Consider the following 14,227-nt stretch of genomic DNA (forward strand, 5'->3'; position numbering starts at 1 on the left):
ACCGGGGCCGGCCGGCTGTGCGGGGGGCGGGGGCGCCGGGGCGGCGCCGGGCGGCGCCCGGGCGGCGGGGGCGGGCGCCGGGGCGGGCGCCGGGCGGGCGCCGGGGCGGCGCCGGGGCGGGCGGGCGCGGGCGCCGGGGCGGGCGCCGGGGCGGGGCGCCGCCTCACACGGGCGCGCCATTTTGTCCGTGCAGGTCGAGGTCGTGTGGTGGCTTCGTCTTTGTGCTCGTCCCGCGGGGTCCCGGTAGCCGAACGGAGCCGTGGATTTCAGTAGTCACCGCACCGAAGTGCTGCCGTACACCTTCATTTGGCCTGGCGCGGTGCAGATTAACGCACAATTTCCAAAGAATTTACTCTCAGACTGTGAGAGATTTATAAGGATATTCTCGTTTTACAACAGCAGTTCACAAGTTGCGTGGGAGTAATTCAATGTAGCATGAATTTCTTATATTTAAATACAAATAGTCAGTACATGGGCCAAGCCATCGTGGTGTTGCTCCGTCTGTACTGAAAAGATGCAAACCGATGCCTGTGCTGCTGAGGCAGGTTTTGGACCAGCACAGCAGCCGGGAGTTGGATTCCGCTGTGGAAAGTGCAGTAAGTGTTCTGAGAGTAGAAAAACACGGAACGCTGCTTCAATCCAACAGGGCAAATAGGTGGTGCTCAGGCAGTTAAATCTGCATCCGAAGGGACAGATTACACTGTGATCCCAGAAAGGGGGAAACCTCTTCTATAGGTGTCTATAAAGGAAATAAAATTTAGAGAATAAATTTGTCTCGGTTTCCAGTTGAATGAGATGAATCCCATTTTTGCTAACCACTGGTGGTTAGACAATAGGTGGAGCCTGTGACAGCCAACATGGTTAAGTTACCACAGACATTTTACTACTTAAGTACTGCAAAGACTGGGTCTGATCCAAGACATTCTCTTTCTAGAGTTAAAGGAATAATTCAGGGTTAGTGGGGAAAACATGTAATGTAAATCAGCACAGAAGAAGGTCAATATGTTTCCCTGATGCTTCATCACCTGCATTGCAAATATTCCCATGTGAAGCCTGGTAGCCCCAAAGAAGAGGCCCACTGTGGTAGAATGTCTCAGGAAATAGAAATTGCTTTAGATCTGGAATGAAAACATGAATTTGCTGGATTCATCTTTGGTAGCAAGGTTGAGTTATGACAATTTAATAGGGGGGAGAAGAAAAGTAATTTCTTTGTACATGAACTATCACAGTTGAATCACTTAACCATACATTTTTGTACAAAATACCTTAATTAATTATTTGAGACCGAAGCAAAATTAAAACAGAAATGAGGTGAATAAGTTAAATAAACAGTTAAGGAGCAGAGTCTATGGACAGCACATGTACCTAAGTGTGAGTGAGAAATGGGGTTTGTGCAGGATGAGCTAATTTCCAGCTTGTCTGGAATAAGTGTGTTTCTTCCTAGCCAGGAACGTCTGTTTCCCCCCAGCCTGGGTCTCCATGTGGTGACAGCTGAGCACTAACAAGTGGAGAGCACAAAGCTTGTGCCAGGGACAGGCAGGGAGCACACACTTGGCTCTGTGCTCAGCTGCACAGTGCAGCCCTGTGACTGCAACTGATTTAATCATCATTGAATTATTTTAATCTCTGAAACACAATTGCCTTTCTATAGCCGATTTCTGTCAACTATAGCCTGATTATTTTAAGAGGAAAGAAATTGGTCTAGTGGAATTAGTGGATTCCTAGACTAATACCTGACAAAACTCCTGAGATTTACCACAGCAAGTAAGAATGTTAGATTGTGAAAATACCCCAGCCTATGTCAGGGTCCTAGGCCAAAGGACAAAGCTCATTAAGTAGCATAATTTCTTTGGCAACTTTTATAGAATGTCTTTACCTTTACATGGGAGGGGGAGATGACAGAGTAAAGATGATTATGTGACAGGAGGAAGCTGTGCCATGAAATTCAGACTTGCTTCCATGGAAAATAACAAAATTCTTGCAGTGTTCAATGGAAGCTCAATCAAACAAGGGTTTAGGTCTGCTTCACAAGATACAGTACCAGGACTAAAGCATAGTTTCCAGCTTGTTTCCTGCTAGGTGGAATAAAACAAGCTTTTTGAACTTGCTCTTACTTTGGGTTATCTGTTGCTACAGGCAATCCATTCACAGTTAGATCCATTCATTTGCCATGCTGCTTAGAGAGGGCTGAACCTTCTCCATACTTTTTATAATTTAATGTTAAATGACTTGATTAAAGCATGTCAACAAAACCAGCCATTTCTGTCTTCTCCCATAAAAAAGGAACTAGGAATTGTGTAGGGTATCAGTGTTCCTTGTCTTTTTGCATCACATTGGTATTTTTCCTAAAATGCAGTTTTCTTACTGAAAGGAATGGCTTATATATTGTTAAATATATTAAAAAAATACATACAAGAGAAATGCAACATATTTAATTTAGAATCCTTTGTTCTGCGAAGGTTAGCTTTTCTTAAATAGACATAGTCCATCAGGCCAAGCACTCACAGACTGGTATTTGTTTTGGTTGTGCTGCATATTTGTTCATTCAAACATTCTTTTCTTTCTGTTTTTCATTTTACATTAACAACAGCAAAAGGCCCTGAAGAATTCTAATTTCTTTCTATGGCTAATGATTTCAAGATTATTTTCTGTGCCATGTACCAGGCTATGCCAATATATATTGCCACCATTTAGTGATGACTTTAGTACTCTAATTCATTAGTTTGCAATGCTGATGACAATTGATCCTGAATATATTAAATAGTTTCATAAAAAATAATCAGTGATTTCTACCAGATAACTTTATGTTCAAGTTAATATATAGTGGATAAACAAAAGAAGTTACTAGACATATCACTAAGAAGACCAGGAAGAGTCCATAAAAGCAAAATCAGTAATCAAATATGAAGCCACTTCATAGTCCTAACTTAAACTAATTAGTCTTTTTCAGTGACACAATTACATGCTTTCTTATCACAAGTTGACAATACTCTGTGAAGTCTGAAACGAAATAAATTATTCTTTGCTTGTTTGCTACCTGGGCAAAGGTCAATAATACCTCAGGGCAAACACAGTCTATAGCCAATTTCCTAAAGTAATTCAAATTGAAAGGAAAAAATCTTTCTAATAGCAAAAAAGGTGCAAATAGCACATTAAAGAAGGAATTTGTGATGCATTGTGTATGCTTAAAAATCCTACATGTGTATGCATACAGTAGCATTGCCCCTGAAGCTTTCTTGTCGCCATCAATTTAACTCATGGTTACCTTGGTGTGTGCAGTAATCACTATGTGAGTTTGTCCCTTGGATGAAGAAGACTGCAGATACCAAGGCTTTCCAAGCAGTTGCCCGAACTTCTGCTTCCTTAGTCCTAAATGTTGAGTAATTTACCTCTGTTCATCTGCCCATAGGAACCAGAGATGTAAGTGCCCCCCAGAAGTGGGTTTCATAGTTGATGTCTTCAGTCACATGTTAATTCAGAGCCAGCCTTCATGTAAATAGTTAACAAAAGCAAGTGGAGAAATTTTTCACTCTACACTCAGAAGTATCGTGTTTTTGAACCTGTTTCCTTTGCTGTCTGGTTCCTGTGGGTCGATTTGAATAATGTGCATGTGTTCAGTGGGTTTCAGAAAGAACGATTCCTGCTTTTCTGCTGCCGTTTCCAGCAGCCTGGCAATGCTGTCTGGGCTTTAGTCGGACATAGCATGGATGGGTCAGAGCAGGAGCAATTTGTTCACAGCACAAGATAAAGGAACCCTTGTAGGGCAGATCTCTGTGTTTGAAAAGCAGGCACCGAGCTACAGAGCCACTGCTGCCTTTAAACTGCAGTGATGCCACCAAACACTGCCCTGTTCAGAGTGAAGTAACCATCCCAAACTCTGAACCGCTCCCTGGGCTGGGGGAAGGAGCCAGCACTTTGAGGAGAAACGCAGGAGCTGTTACAAAGAGGAGTTCAAAGGTGTGCTCAGCTGCTTGAATGCACAAAGAATCTTTTCTAGGAATATCTGAGTATTGCCAATAAAACAGCACTTACTTGCTTTAGACTGGGATTGCTTCATGTATCTATTAAAAGTAAACAAAATAATCCCCCAAAAGACACATAATTCACATTTGATGAGACTAATCATGGAACATTTCAAATGAGAAGGAAAATCTTGCTGAAACTTAAGAGAAAACAGGAACTAAGGAGATTAAAGACTAGTTTGCAAACTCCATACTTAGGCTTGTTACCATGTGAACAATCTTTTGATATTTTGTAGTACATTATAGAAAAAAAGCAAATTGAGACAAGGTAAAAATTTTGTTTAACTATTGACATTTTTGCTAGACAAATTAGAATGTGTGAAAGAAATTATAAAATAATTTTAAAATTAACATAAAATTTGATGCCTTTGGTATATCTAGTAGAAAGGTGCATGTTGAAGCATTATATTTAACAATTTAAATGTGAGGTGTTACAACTGTTCTTATTTCTGCTGAGTAGCATGATACACTTTATCCAAAGCTGAATTTCAGGAAGGTGGATATACATGTGTTAGCAGAGGAGCCATTTACAGCACAGAGATTACTGATAAATATAACAGTGTGAAAGGTATTGGACAACAGATGTATAAAAACTATTATTCAGAGTTGTTTCCATTATCGTAGTCCCCGGATTCATATTCTTCATCATCATCTTCATCAGAATTGTCATAATAGTCCTCATATTCAATGCTGTAGCTTGCACTTCTACTGCCAGCAGTAAATGCAAATGGAGGAGATGGGTCTGCAAAGCATAATTGAATCCAGATTAAAATAGTTGAAGATAGGAACAAAGTTGAAAGTACAGGTTTGGATTCATATAGCAAGTTCAGTGTTTCTGAATCCTTGTTATCTATGAAAAGAAGAGGGGTTTTATCTGATGACTTGACCTCATACCACTGAAGCTTGTGATACATGAGCAAATTTCTGTATAGAATCGTGGAATCACAGAATAATTTGGGTTGGAAGGGACACTGAAGCTCATCTCATTCACCCCGTGCCGCGGGCAGGGACACCTCCCACCAGCCCATGTTGCTCCAAGCCCCGTCCAACCTGGCCTTGGACACTTCCAGGGATGGGGCAGCCACAGCTTCTCTGGGCAACCTGTGCCAGGGCTTCACCATCCTCACAGCCAAAAATTTCTTCCTAAAATCTAATCTAAATCTCTCATATTTTAGCTTAAAACTGTTCTACCTTGTCCAACCACTGTCTGTCCTGCCTGTATAAAAAGTCCCTCTCCCTCCTTTTTATAACCCCCCTTTAGGCACTGGAAGGGGCTCTGGGGTCTCCCTAGAGCCGTCTCTTCTCCAGGCTTAACACCAGCATCTTGCTCAGCCTGTCTCCATAGCAGAGGTGCTCCAGCGCTTGGAGCATTTCCGTGGCATCCTCTGACCCACACTAACAGGTCCACATCTTTCCTGTGCTGAGGACATATTGAAAATGCATTTAATTCTCAATACTAGTAAACTATGAGGTCAGTCCTCTGCAGGTCCTCTGCACCTGCAAGTATTACCAGAGGCAGAAAAGCTTTGAAAGCCACTTGCAGAAACTAGATTAGTGACAAACTCCTCTAGATCAGGAGGCAAATATAAGACAATGTATCCTTATTCTAAATTTGCCAGGAAAGCCAGTTCCTTGGAGGAAGAAGGATGTTATTCTGAAAGTCTGGGCCCAATACAAAACAACAGCAGAGCTATTTCTTACATCTTTCTAATCACTCTCATTAAGGAACAAAAACTGTTTCCTTCCTAATTTTTTGAAAAATAAACAGCTAAGCAGACCTGCCATGGTTCAAAGACTCCCTCAGCTACAACAGCTGTTGTTCTGGGTCCTACTAATATCAAAGGACTTCTGTAGGATAAGGATATGTCTCAGCTGTATGGCTCTAATCCACAGCTTTCTGTTTTCTGGGAGCTGGTATAATTTGCAGCAAAATATTACAATATCAACCCATTAGGGGATAAAGTAAAAGAAAAACACCCAGAAAAGTTAAAATATGGGCACTTTTGGGTAATTTCTCCTATCCTTCATCTGCATTCTGACAAACCCATCCTTTGCAGCCTGTTTGTATGCATTTTTATATTCTTTACATCCAAATAAAAAAAATTACCATCAACGACTTTCAGTCTTGCAGAGGCATATGTTGCACCATACTTATTTCTGGTGTGGCAGATGTAAATGCCTTCATCTGACTTTTTGAGTCCTTGAATCTGCAGCCAACCTGTCACGCCATACTTCTGAGGCCCACCTCTTGCCTTTGAGAAGGAAAGAAATGTTTGAAATAAAGTAGCTAGGAGACACCATGATATTTCTCAAAATAATTGTGAATGGATTAAATATCATTACAACCTTTGCTTTTTTTTTTTTAGTGCCATTGTGCTTTGGTTCTGTTTGTTCCTGCTCTATGTTTTACCTTCTTACTGCTCTGCACCTCTGGGTTCATGTGCTCCCATCTCTGCTCTTTCACCTTCATTGCCCTTCACAGTTCTCTCATTCCTGTTCCTTCTCGTGCTGCTGATTCCCAGCGCTCCTCCTGTCTTTTGTCCCGGCACCACTTGCTGCTCCTTCAAAGCATTGCCCCTTGTTCTCAAGCTCAGCAATTTCTTCAGGATGAGAGCAGGGAGTGGATCTGGGTGAGTTGTTCAGGGCCAAGGGGCCTGCCCAAGCTGCCACTCAGCAGCCAGGTTTTAGTGGATTGGCATGACATTCCAGGAGCTTTCACACTTCATGACAATCAGTTTCTACTGGCTTGGACTAGAGCCTCCTAAAGGGGTGAGCTTTCTTTGCCAAACAAATAATGCAAACCCATTCAGAGATGTTAACAGAGATGCTCTCATGCTGAATGTATTAATGAGATAGGTAAACAGGGGTCAGTTTAGCCTCTGAGGTGACCAACATTTGTATGTGGCTCCTTGCACCATTGTCTCTCAGCAACTTTAAATCCACTAATCCCACCTGTGTTCATTCTGCCTCTGGAAGAATTTCTGAATAACTTCCACTTCTGGTACTTTGGTATTTTTGGTACTTTAATTAACTTTTTCTATGTTTTTCCTCTCTACCGTTTTTTCAGGTTGTGCCCCATGTCCATTGGATCTGACTGCTTTTGGGATGTGTATCCAGAAATTTGCCATGCATTTCACTGCATAGTCTCTGCTCATGTTTTTTGACCATTGGGGAATGCATTAGTACAGGCTTCAGCCTTCCTGCAGGCTGCCTGTACAGCTGGCATCGTTTGCCAGCCCAGAATGTTATTTCCATTTAAAAGCGTTAACATTTTGATTTATTTGGTTTCAGCTAAAACTTTCAGCCTATTTCTAGACTTGCTTGAAGCCTATACCAATGCCATTCTACTCATTCCCCTCAGATTAAAACACCAAGGCCACCATAAAATGAACCAGTTTCTTTGATTTCCTTATGAATGCTTCAGGGACAGAACCCAAATGACAGTTCTCAGAAACAGCATCTTGCACAGGAGAGCTTTAGATACCTGTCAGAACCAGGTTTCCTACCTCAAGAGTAGAAAAGGTGCTGCAAACAGCCATCCTTCCCAGAATGTTCCTTCTTTCAGGCAGTAGCCCAAATGGTTCCATTTATGTGTTTGCTCAGTTTTTTTCAGAATCAGACCTACATGAAGAGACTCTTCCATTGTTTCTTTCCCTGAGCAGGCCAGATGGTACCCTGGCTGTTGTTCCTTCTGCTGGGACTGCCAAAGCATTAACTGAAATAATCATTTTTTGTATAGTCAGAGGGCCCCTATTGGGAATCTATTTATTGCAACAGTATTGTGTTTTGTAGGAGGAATGCACAGATTAACCACCCTGCTCCTCTTGCCAAACTGTATGCCATGGAAAACTCAAGTTTTACCTGAACTGAGACGTGGGTGTCATCTCCTGGCAGAAACATTTTATTCCCCTTTTTTTTCCATTCAAGGTGTGGCATAGGATAGGCTGACACCTCACAGCCAAAAATGACATCATTGCCTGTGTAATTCTGGGCATCCTGAGGTGGCATAGAAATAACAGGAGCTGCAAAGAACCGACAGTGGTGTTTTAGAAGACAGTGCACCAAAGACCACAAACACAAAAGGATGTAACGTTAATTCCTGATGCATGTGATACATTTCTTGAGTACAAGAAATTCTGTAGCAGACAGTCACAGAGTGACTTGATTGTATGATAGTTCTTCTGAATATCTGTTCCATTTTGGTTAGCTAAAGGTCAAAATACAGCTATTGTGAACTTGTCAAATTTTGGTCTTGCCCTGAACTTGCTAAAACATTGTCCCGCGCCCATGGAACCCATTGCCACAAGTTACAGAACAGCAGCATTAATGCATTCCACATTTGTCCTCAATTGCTATTGATTTCATTCAATAGTCTTGTTATGAGACAACGAATGAAAAGGATTGAATTCAATTAATTCTGTAAGGGTCTATCTTATATTTATTATAACTCTTATATTTCCACTTACTTGTTTCCTATAGTTCTCTTACCCTCACCCCTCTCCACTATTTATTGGTTGCCTCTGAATTGTGCTTTCCCTTTTCCCGAAGCAATAGCTGCCGGTAACCACGAGAGGGAGCCAGCCCGGGGGCTTGAAGACATTGAAAAAATAAACCATCCCTTGATGTCTTCATACATGATTTCAGTACATATTCCTCTATGACTATGTACGAACATACTAAGTGTTAACAGGAGATGATGATATTTAGCTGCAAAGAGCAAAATAACATATTTATTGTCATCATGGATTTCCTGTTTTGGAGATCTCTGCTTTCTTTCCCCCTGATCTATTTGTTGTCAACAAAAAATGTTTTTCCTTCTAAAATCTGTTTTCCATTTCCAGATCAATGCTCAAAAAGGAATTCATTTTCTGGTCCATTGGGCTTGTATTTAATTAGCGATTTTATTTTTTTACAGAGTCCAGATTTCTGGAAATAGAAACTTTAGTAAATAATTAATATAATACTATTATATTATTATATAATTATACGTTATTATTTTATATTACTAATATATTTTATTAATAAGTAAAAACCTGCAATATTTGAATCAGTACAGAGGTGCAGCATTTATGCTTCAGCATTTGAAATTGTAACAGCCCATTCCATGTTTTCAAGCAATATTTTCTAACACATTTGTCAGTTTTTCAGGATTTGTGTCTATGCAGAAAATATGAAATGCATACTGATTAAAATTAACTGCAAACAAATTATACAGCAAACTATCAATTTCCCCATTTATAAATAGCTCAATAAACAATCTTGCTGCTCTTAAAAGTAAGGTTTTTCAAACTAGGATACTTAAACCCTTAGATGTTTGTTCTTTCACGAGAACTGTACATTCAGAATCTGTCTATTATTTAAAAAATCTTGTATTCAAATCAACATTAACTGAATATCTGGATGAGAATTTTTTTTTCCCTTCAAATCTTAAAACTCAGTGCAGCCACACTCCTTTTAGTGATACATCCAGTATCATCAGACATCTAGTTAAGCTTAAAATGTACCAAAACCACCAAATGTGTACATTGACTCACAGTAGTTCTTTGAATTACTCCCACACAGAGGCAGTGTAAAAACTTTTTAGAGAGGCAGATGTTGCCTGGTGAGTATTTTTGTTGTGGTGCTGACTCGGGTGCCCTGTGCATCCCCTGGCAACACTGACATGGCCAAGGACTGAGTCCCAGCTGTGGCTAAGCCCAGTGAGGCCACCCCAGTGCTGTCCAGCACTGTCCCCCATACAGCTGGATGAATTCCACCCTGGAAATACCCCTCCTGCTATTAACTGTGAGGATAATACAGCTTGGGAATGCCTGGGTATGGTCTGAGTCCCAGCACTTGAGTACAGGGCTGACCAGGACTGGCATCATGTGAGCTCAAACTCACAGCAAGTAGTAGTTTTGATCTAACCAAACTGCTTTTCCTAAATCTGAACACTTGACAAATATTTGCATTATCTACTCAAACTTGAAGTGCCTTCAGAAATAAAATACTCCATGTCTCACAACACCATTTTGCTGTATTTGCAGAAGAAAATTGAAGTAATGAGGTACCATTTTAACAGAAATTTATAACCTTCATTTTTGAGTGTTTCAGATTTTGTGTTCAAACAAATTCTCCCATGCGTATCTGTGTGTACTTTTTTTGTATAACTGATTAGAAACAGAGCTTTCCTGTTATGATAACCTGTCACTTTGATGCCTGGAGTAGATAAATTTTTGTTGATAGCCATAGAAAGCATTCTGATGTCTCAGCGTCCAGAACTCAATGGGCAGGAGCTGCTTCTTTCCTTTTACAGTCCCAGTCAGTCGCGAATGATCCCCATGTGTTACAGAAGACGTAAACAAGAAGTCAGGAAAAGCCAAAATACTGCTTCTGCTTCACCTTTCGCAATCAACCCAATAGCACTCCTGACTAATGAATTACATAATTCACAGGATATTTTTTCCTCATATTGTATATTATTATTTTTTTCTAATCTGTGTCTGATTTGATGAAAATGGCAGAAAATTTTGTGGCTTATTTATTTGGTTTTACTCCAAAATTTACGTTTAAAATTAATCATGTGACATAGCTAAATATAAAGAGAATCACTGCTAGACTGTTCTGTTAGTTCATTAAATTATCAGCAAGAGAGGTTTGGATGTGAATGGGGATGGTTTAAGCATGGAGAATTTGTGCATAATTAATGTACTTAGTAACTTTGGTAAAATATTATCAAAATAGGATCAAGACTAGCTTTCAGGAAAGGTTATTTCAGTATTTCTTTAGTGACCTAGGCCTTTTTCTTGTGATAGAGGAAAGATGAAAGGCTGTACTCTTCTGATGAAAGGAGTTTATTGTTATTTATTTATTCATTGGTTGCTGTATACAATTAATCTATTTGGCATCAATAGAAAACAGCTTTGAAGGAGAAATAACAAAACAAAGTACTTTGAGTTGAGTGAAAGTTATATTTATAGCTTGGTATCAAAAGCCCACAGCGCTCAGTGTTTGTTTCACATGCAAATTGGAGTGGGTAAAGGCGGTGCTGCAGAGAGCTCGCTGCTCTCAGAGCCAGGCTCCCCGTTGCCTTTTGTGCTCGGCTGCAGCCCTGAGAAGCTCGGTGCCCTTTCACATGGCCCTGCGGGCACACCCGGGCTGGCACTGCGGCTCCGACGGGCCGAGCAGCGTCTCTGGGCCCTCCTGCTGCGGGACGGCCCCGGCTCCGGCCGGGCTCCGAAGCACAGCTGAGCCGCAGCTCGGGGAGGTGGGGGACACGGCACTGGTGTCCCCCCGCCAGTGCAGCCCCCGCCCAGGCTGCGGGGCTCTGCTGCAGCCGGCACACACACCAGCTGGGCACGGTCCTCCCCAGCAGCTGAGGGCATGGGCCCTGCTTTTCTTAACTCAATTCTGCACAGCACTGACATGGCTATGAACATTCCCCAGGCTTTGGTGCATTTCAATAAGCCGAGCAGCCTTAAGATATTTCTCTGCATTCCTGGAGAGAGGGTCCAGCCTTTCTGGGAACCCAAGGAAGCAGCAGGAAAACATTGGGGGTGATTCCTGCATGCAGGGCAGCTAAGCTCATTCCTCCTGCTTGAGGAGCAGCCGTGTGATGTGCCTTAGGGGCGACTGGAGGCCTGGTGGGTAACACCAGCAATTAAAAGTGGTAATACTTCCAAATTAAAGTTTCTTGTATGTGGCCAGTTCTGTTAAATTAATTAGAGGTACCATTGCTTTAAGCCTGTGTGCCTGAGCAGCTGCCTCTGCTGCAAAGACACCAGCACTTGCTAACAGAGTGGCACTTCCACCCGAAAGGCCGACAGGCTTTCAGTTGTACTGCAGGCTGGTGAGCATGTCTTTACTGATAAGCCTCATTTCCCAGCTTAATACCCTGATGGCAAATAAAGGATTCTTCAATGGATCTTTCTCTTGCAACCAGAGAAAGAGGAAAGAAGCCTGGTATAAACTGTTCATCACTTTTCCTTTTAAGTGTTCAATATCCAGTGTTCATTCAATATAAAACACAGCATACAGTCTAAGACTGCTAGAGAGGAGTGGGTAAAATGTACCTGAGTTACTCCCATATGTGGTCCTTTGTCAGAGTTGCAATTTTGGATTCCCAAAACTGTGACCCATTTATGACCCGCAGACCTTTTCTACTTACTTCATTTGAGAAAATATTTCATTTACTTAAAAAAACCCCAGTAATTTCTCAGTCAGAAAATAAAAGCCTCTTCACATTTTCATTTTATATTCATGTGTCTTAGGAGAAAGGTGCTCAGGAGTAATGACTTGTAATAATATGAAGAATGGGAACAGCACATGAACAGGAGTCAGCATTCCCCTGAAAACCCACCTAAGAATCCTTCCACTAACAATCATCACAGACAACTGTTCATGCACTGTGTCTTTAGAGAAATTGTTTCAGCTTTATTCTGTTCTAATATTTGAATTTCTGTTTCATGGGTTAGCTAGATTTTATGATGATTCTCAAATTGGATTATTTTGGATTATTTTTTTGTAAAAAGAACAGAGCTGTTAATTAAACCCTATCTTCTATTGCCCCTGCTTCACTGCTTACCATATATACTCACTGGTGGATACACACATGCATACATATATATACACATATACATACATGTATGTGTGTGTATGTATGTTTATGAATGAGATCTGCCTTACTATCACCACTTTAAAATTAGGTTAGTCCTCTTATAATAATAATCATTTGCCTGTTTTTCCCAGTCTATCCTATCTGTTTACTGATTCCCAACTACACAGACAACTTTTGTAGAAAAAAATCATACTCTGATTATAATAATCATACTCTGATTATTCAGAGAAGAACCAGTCTGTAGATTGATGGCTTATTAGTCACCATGTGATTTAATCGACTAGTCTAATCTAGAGGCTTATAACATACAAGATTAAGTACCAGCTGCTAAACCACATGTTTAACACAAAGTAGTATTATAACAGAATAATAATAATTGTAAAAAAAATGCCGTATTAGTTTAATAAAGCTAGATTAGAGCAGCTAGTAAGACATCTGGAAATAGAATCAGCTTTTTTTTCAGTTTGGAAGTGCCTCTGTACACATTACCTGATTCACATGGCCCTTTATGTTTCATGCTGATATTTCTTTTTGCAGCATAAGCCTTGTTGAATTGACAGATGTTCTCGTAGGTTTTCCCTTCGGGTCCACAGATGCTCTCTTGAGACTTGCACACACACTGGGGTTCGGGGACTTCCCCAAACCTTGCTTCATCAGCATCCAGCCTGCACTCGAGGTCATCCCCACATTGCCCATAAAAATGATTGCCCTGGTCCAAGTCGCAGATCTGACCTTCCACATTCCCACATTCCCGACAGCAGCCACAACGATCCAACACAGTCCCGGCTGGACAGTCTTTAGGCTCCGAGCAAAGCGTCAAATCACATTTTCCACAACTATCTCCTTCCCTTAGCAGCCTCCACCAACCTCGGTGGTACAAGGCAGGGAAACTCAGAGAAACCTGTACCAGTGCTATCAGCACTGCTGTAACCATCCAGTGCTTCATCTTGAGAGTGTAACAAACAAGCAGAAAAGGTCCTTGGAGTAAAGCCAAGGGGAGGAAAAAAAAAGAAAAGATAAAGAAGAGCAAGCTAGTGAGAGAAAAACATCACAATCCTGGCTTTGTTTTAGAATATAAATGCTACTGCAAACACAGGCTTTAAGAAAAAATTAGCATCAAATTCCTAGTCTGGAACTGATAATAAAAATGCATAAACCCCCACCAGCTTTTCCCTAATGCAGTTTGGAATGTGAGTATTGCTTGCACAGAGACCAAACTGCCCCCTCTGACAGCTGAGTTGAAGCTCTCTGAAAAGCTGTTTGCTCAGTGGCTCCTTGAGCCAAATTTGCAAAGCAGTGCTCTACTGAAACAACATTTTATTGCAGCTATTGTAGAAAGGGGAACAGGGTAAATAAGTGTAAAATGAAAAAAATGACTTCTATGAGTGCCCCTGCCCTCTATCAGGTGAAAAAGATGGTCACAAAAAGATAAACATGGGTACAAAGCAGCACCCAAAATCCCAGTGCCCTAGGGCTGGGCCAGTGCTCCAGAGAACTGGACTTGGTTTACCACCAAATGTCATCTATTAATGATCACAGCTAGGGGTCCTGAATTTACAGTTTACTTACAGGCTCTATACAAGCAAGAGACAATCCAAAACAGCTGGAA

At 41.2% G+C, this 14,227-nt stretch overlaps 1 protein-coding gene across 1 annotated transcript; it reads right to left on the bottom strand.

Moving 5' to 3' along the window:
• Positions 1–3,849: 3,849 nt before the first annotated feature.
• On the bottom strand, positions 3,850–13,900 carry LOC103764025 (kazal-type serine protease inhibitor domain-containing protein 1). Its single transcript, XM_008930877.3, has 4 exons — positions 13,108–13,900; positions 7,884–8,044; positions 6,130–6,274; positions 3,850–4,764 (listed from the first exon to the last, which is right to left on the bottom strand). Exons 1-4 carry the CDS (start codon positions 13,562–13,564, stop codon positions 4,619–4,621), a joined length of 909 nt encoding a protein of 302 aa, XP_008929125.1. The 5' UTR covers positions 13,565–13,900; the 3' UTR covers positions 3,850–4,618.
• Between the last annotated feature and the right edge of the window lie 327 nt (positions 13,901–14,227).

This window comes from Manacus vitellinus, unplaced genomic scaffold (genome assembly GCF_001715985.3).
Source record: "Manacus vitellinus isolate BGI_N305 unplaced genomic scaffold, ASM171598v3 scaffold_111_pilon, whole genome shotgun sequence".
Taxonomy (NCBI): Eukaryota; Metazoa; Chordata; class Aves; order Passeriformes; family Pipridae; genus Manacus; species Manacus vitellinus.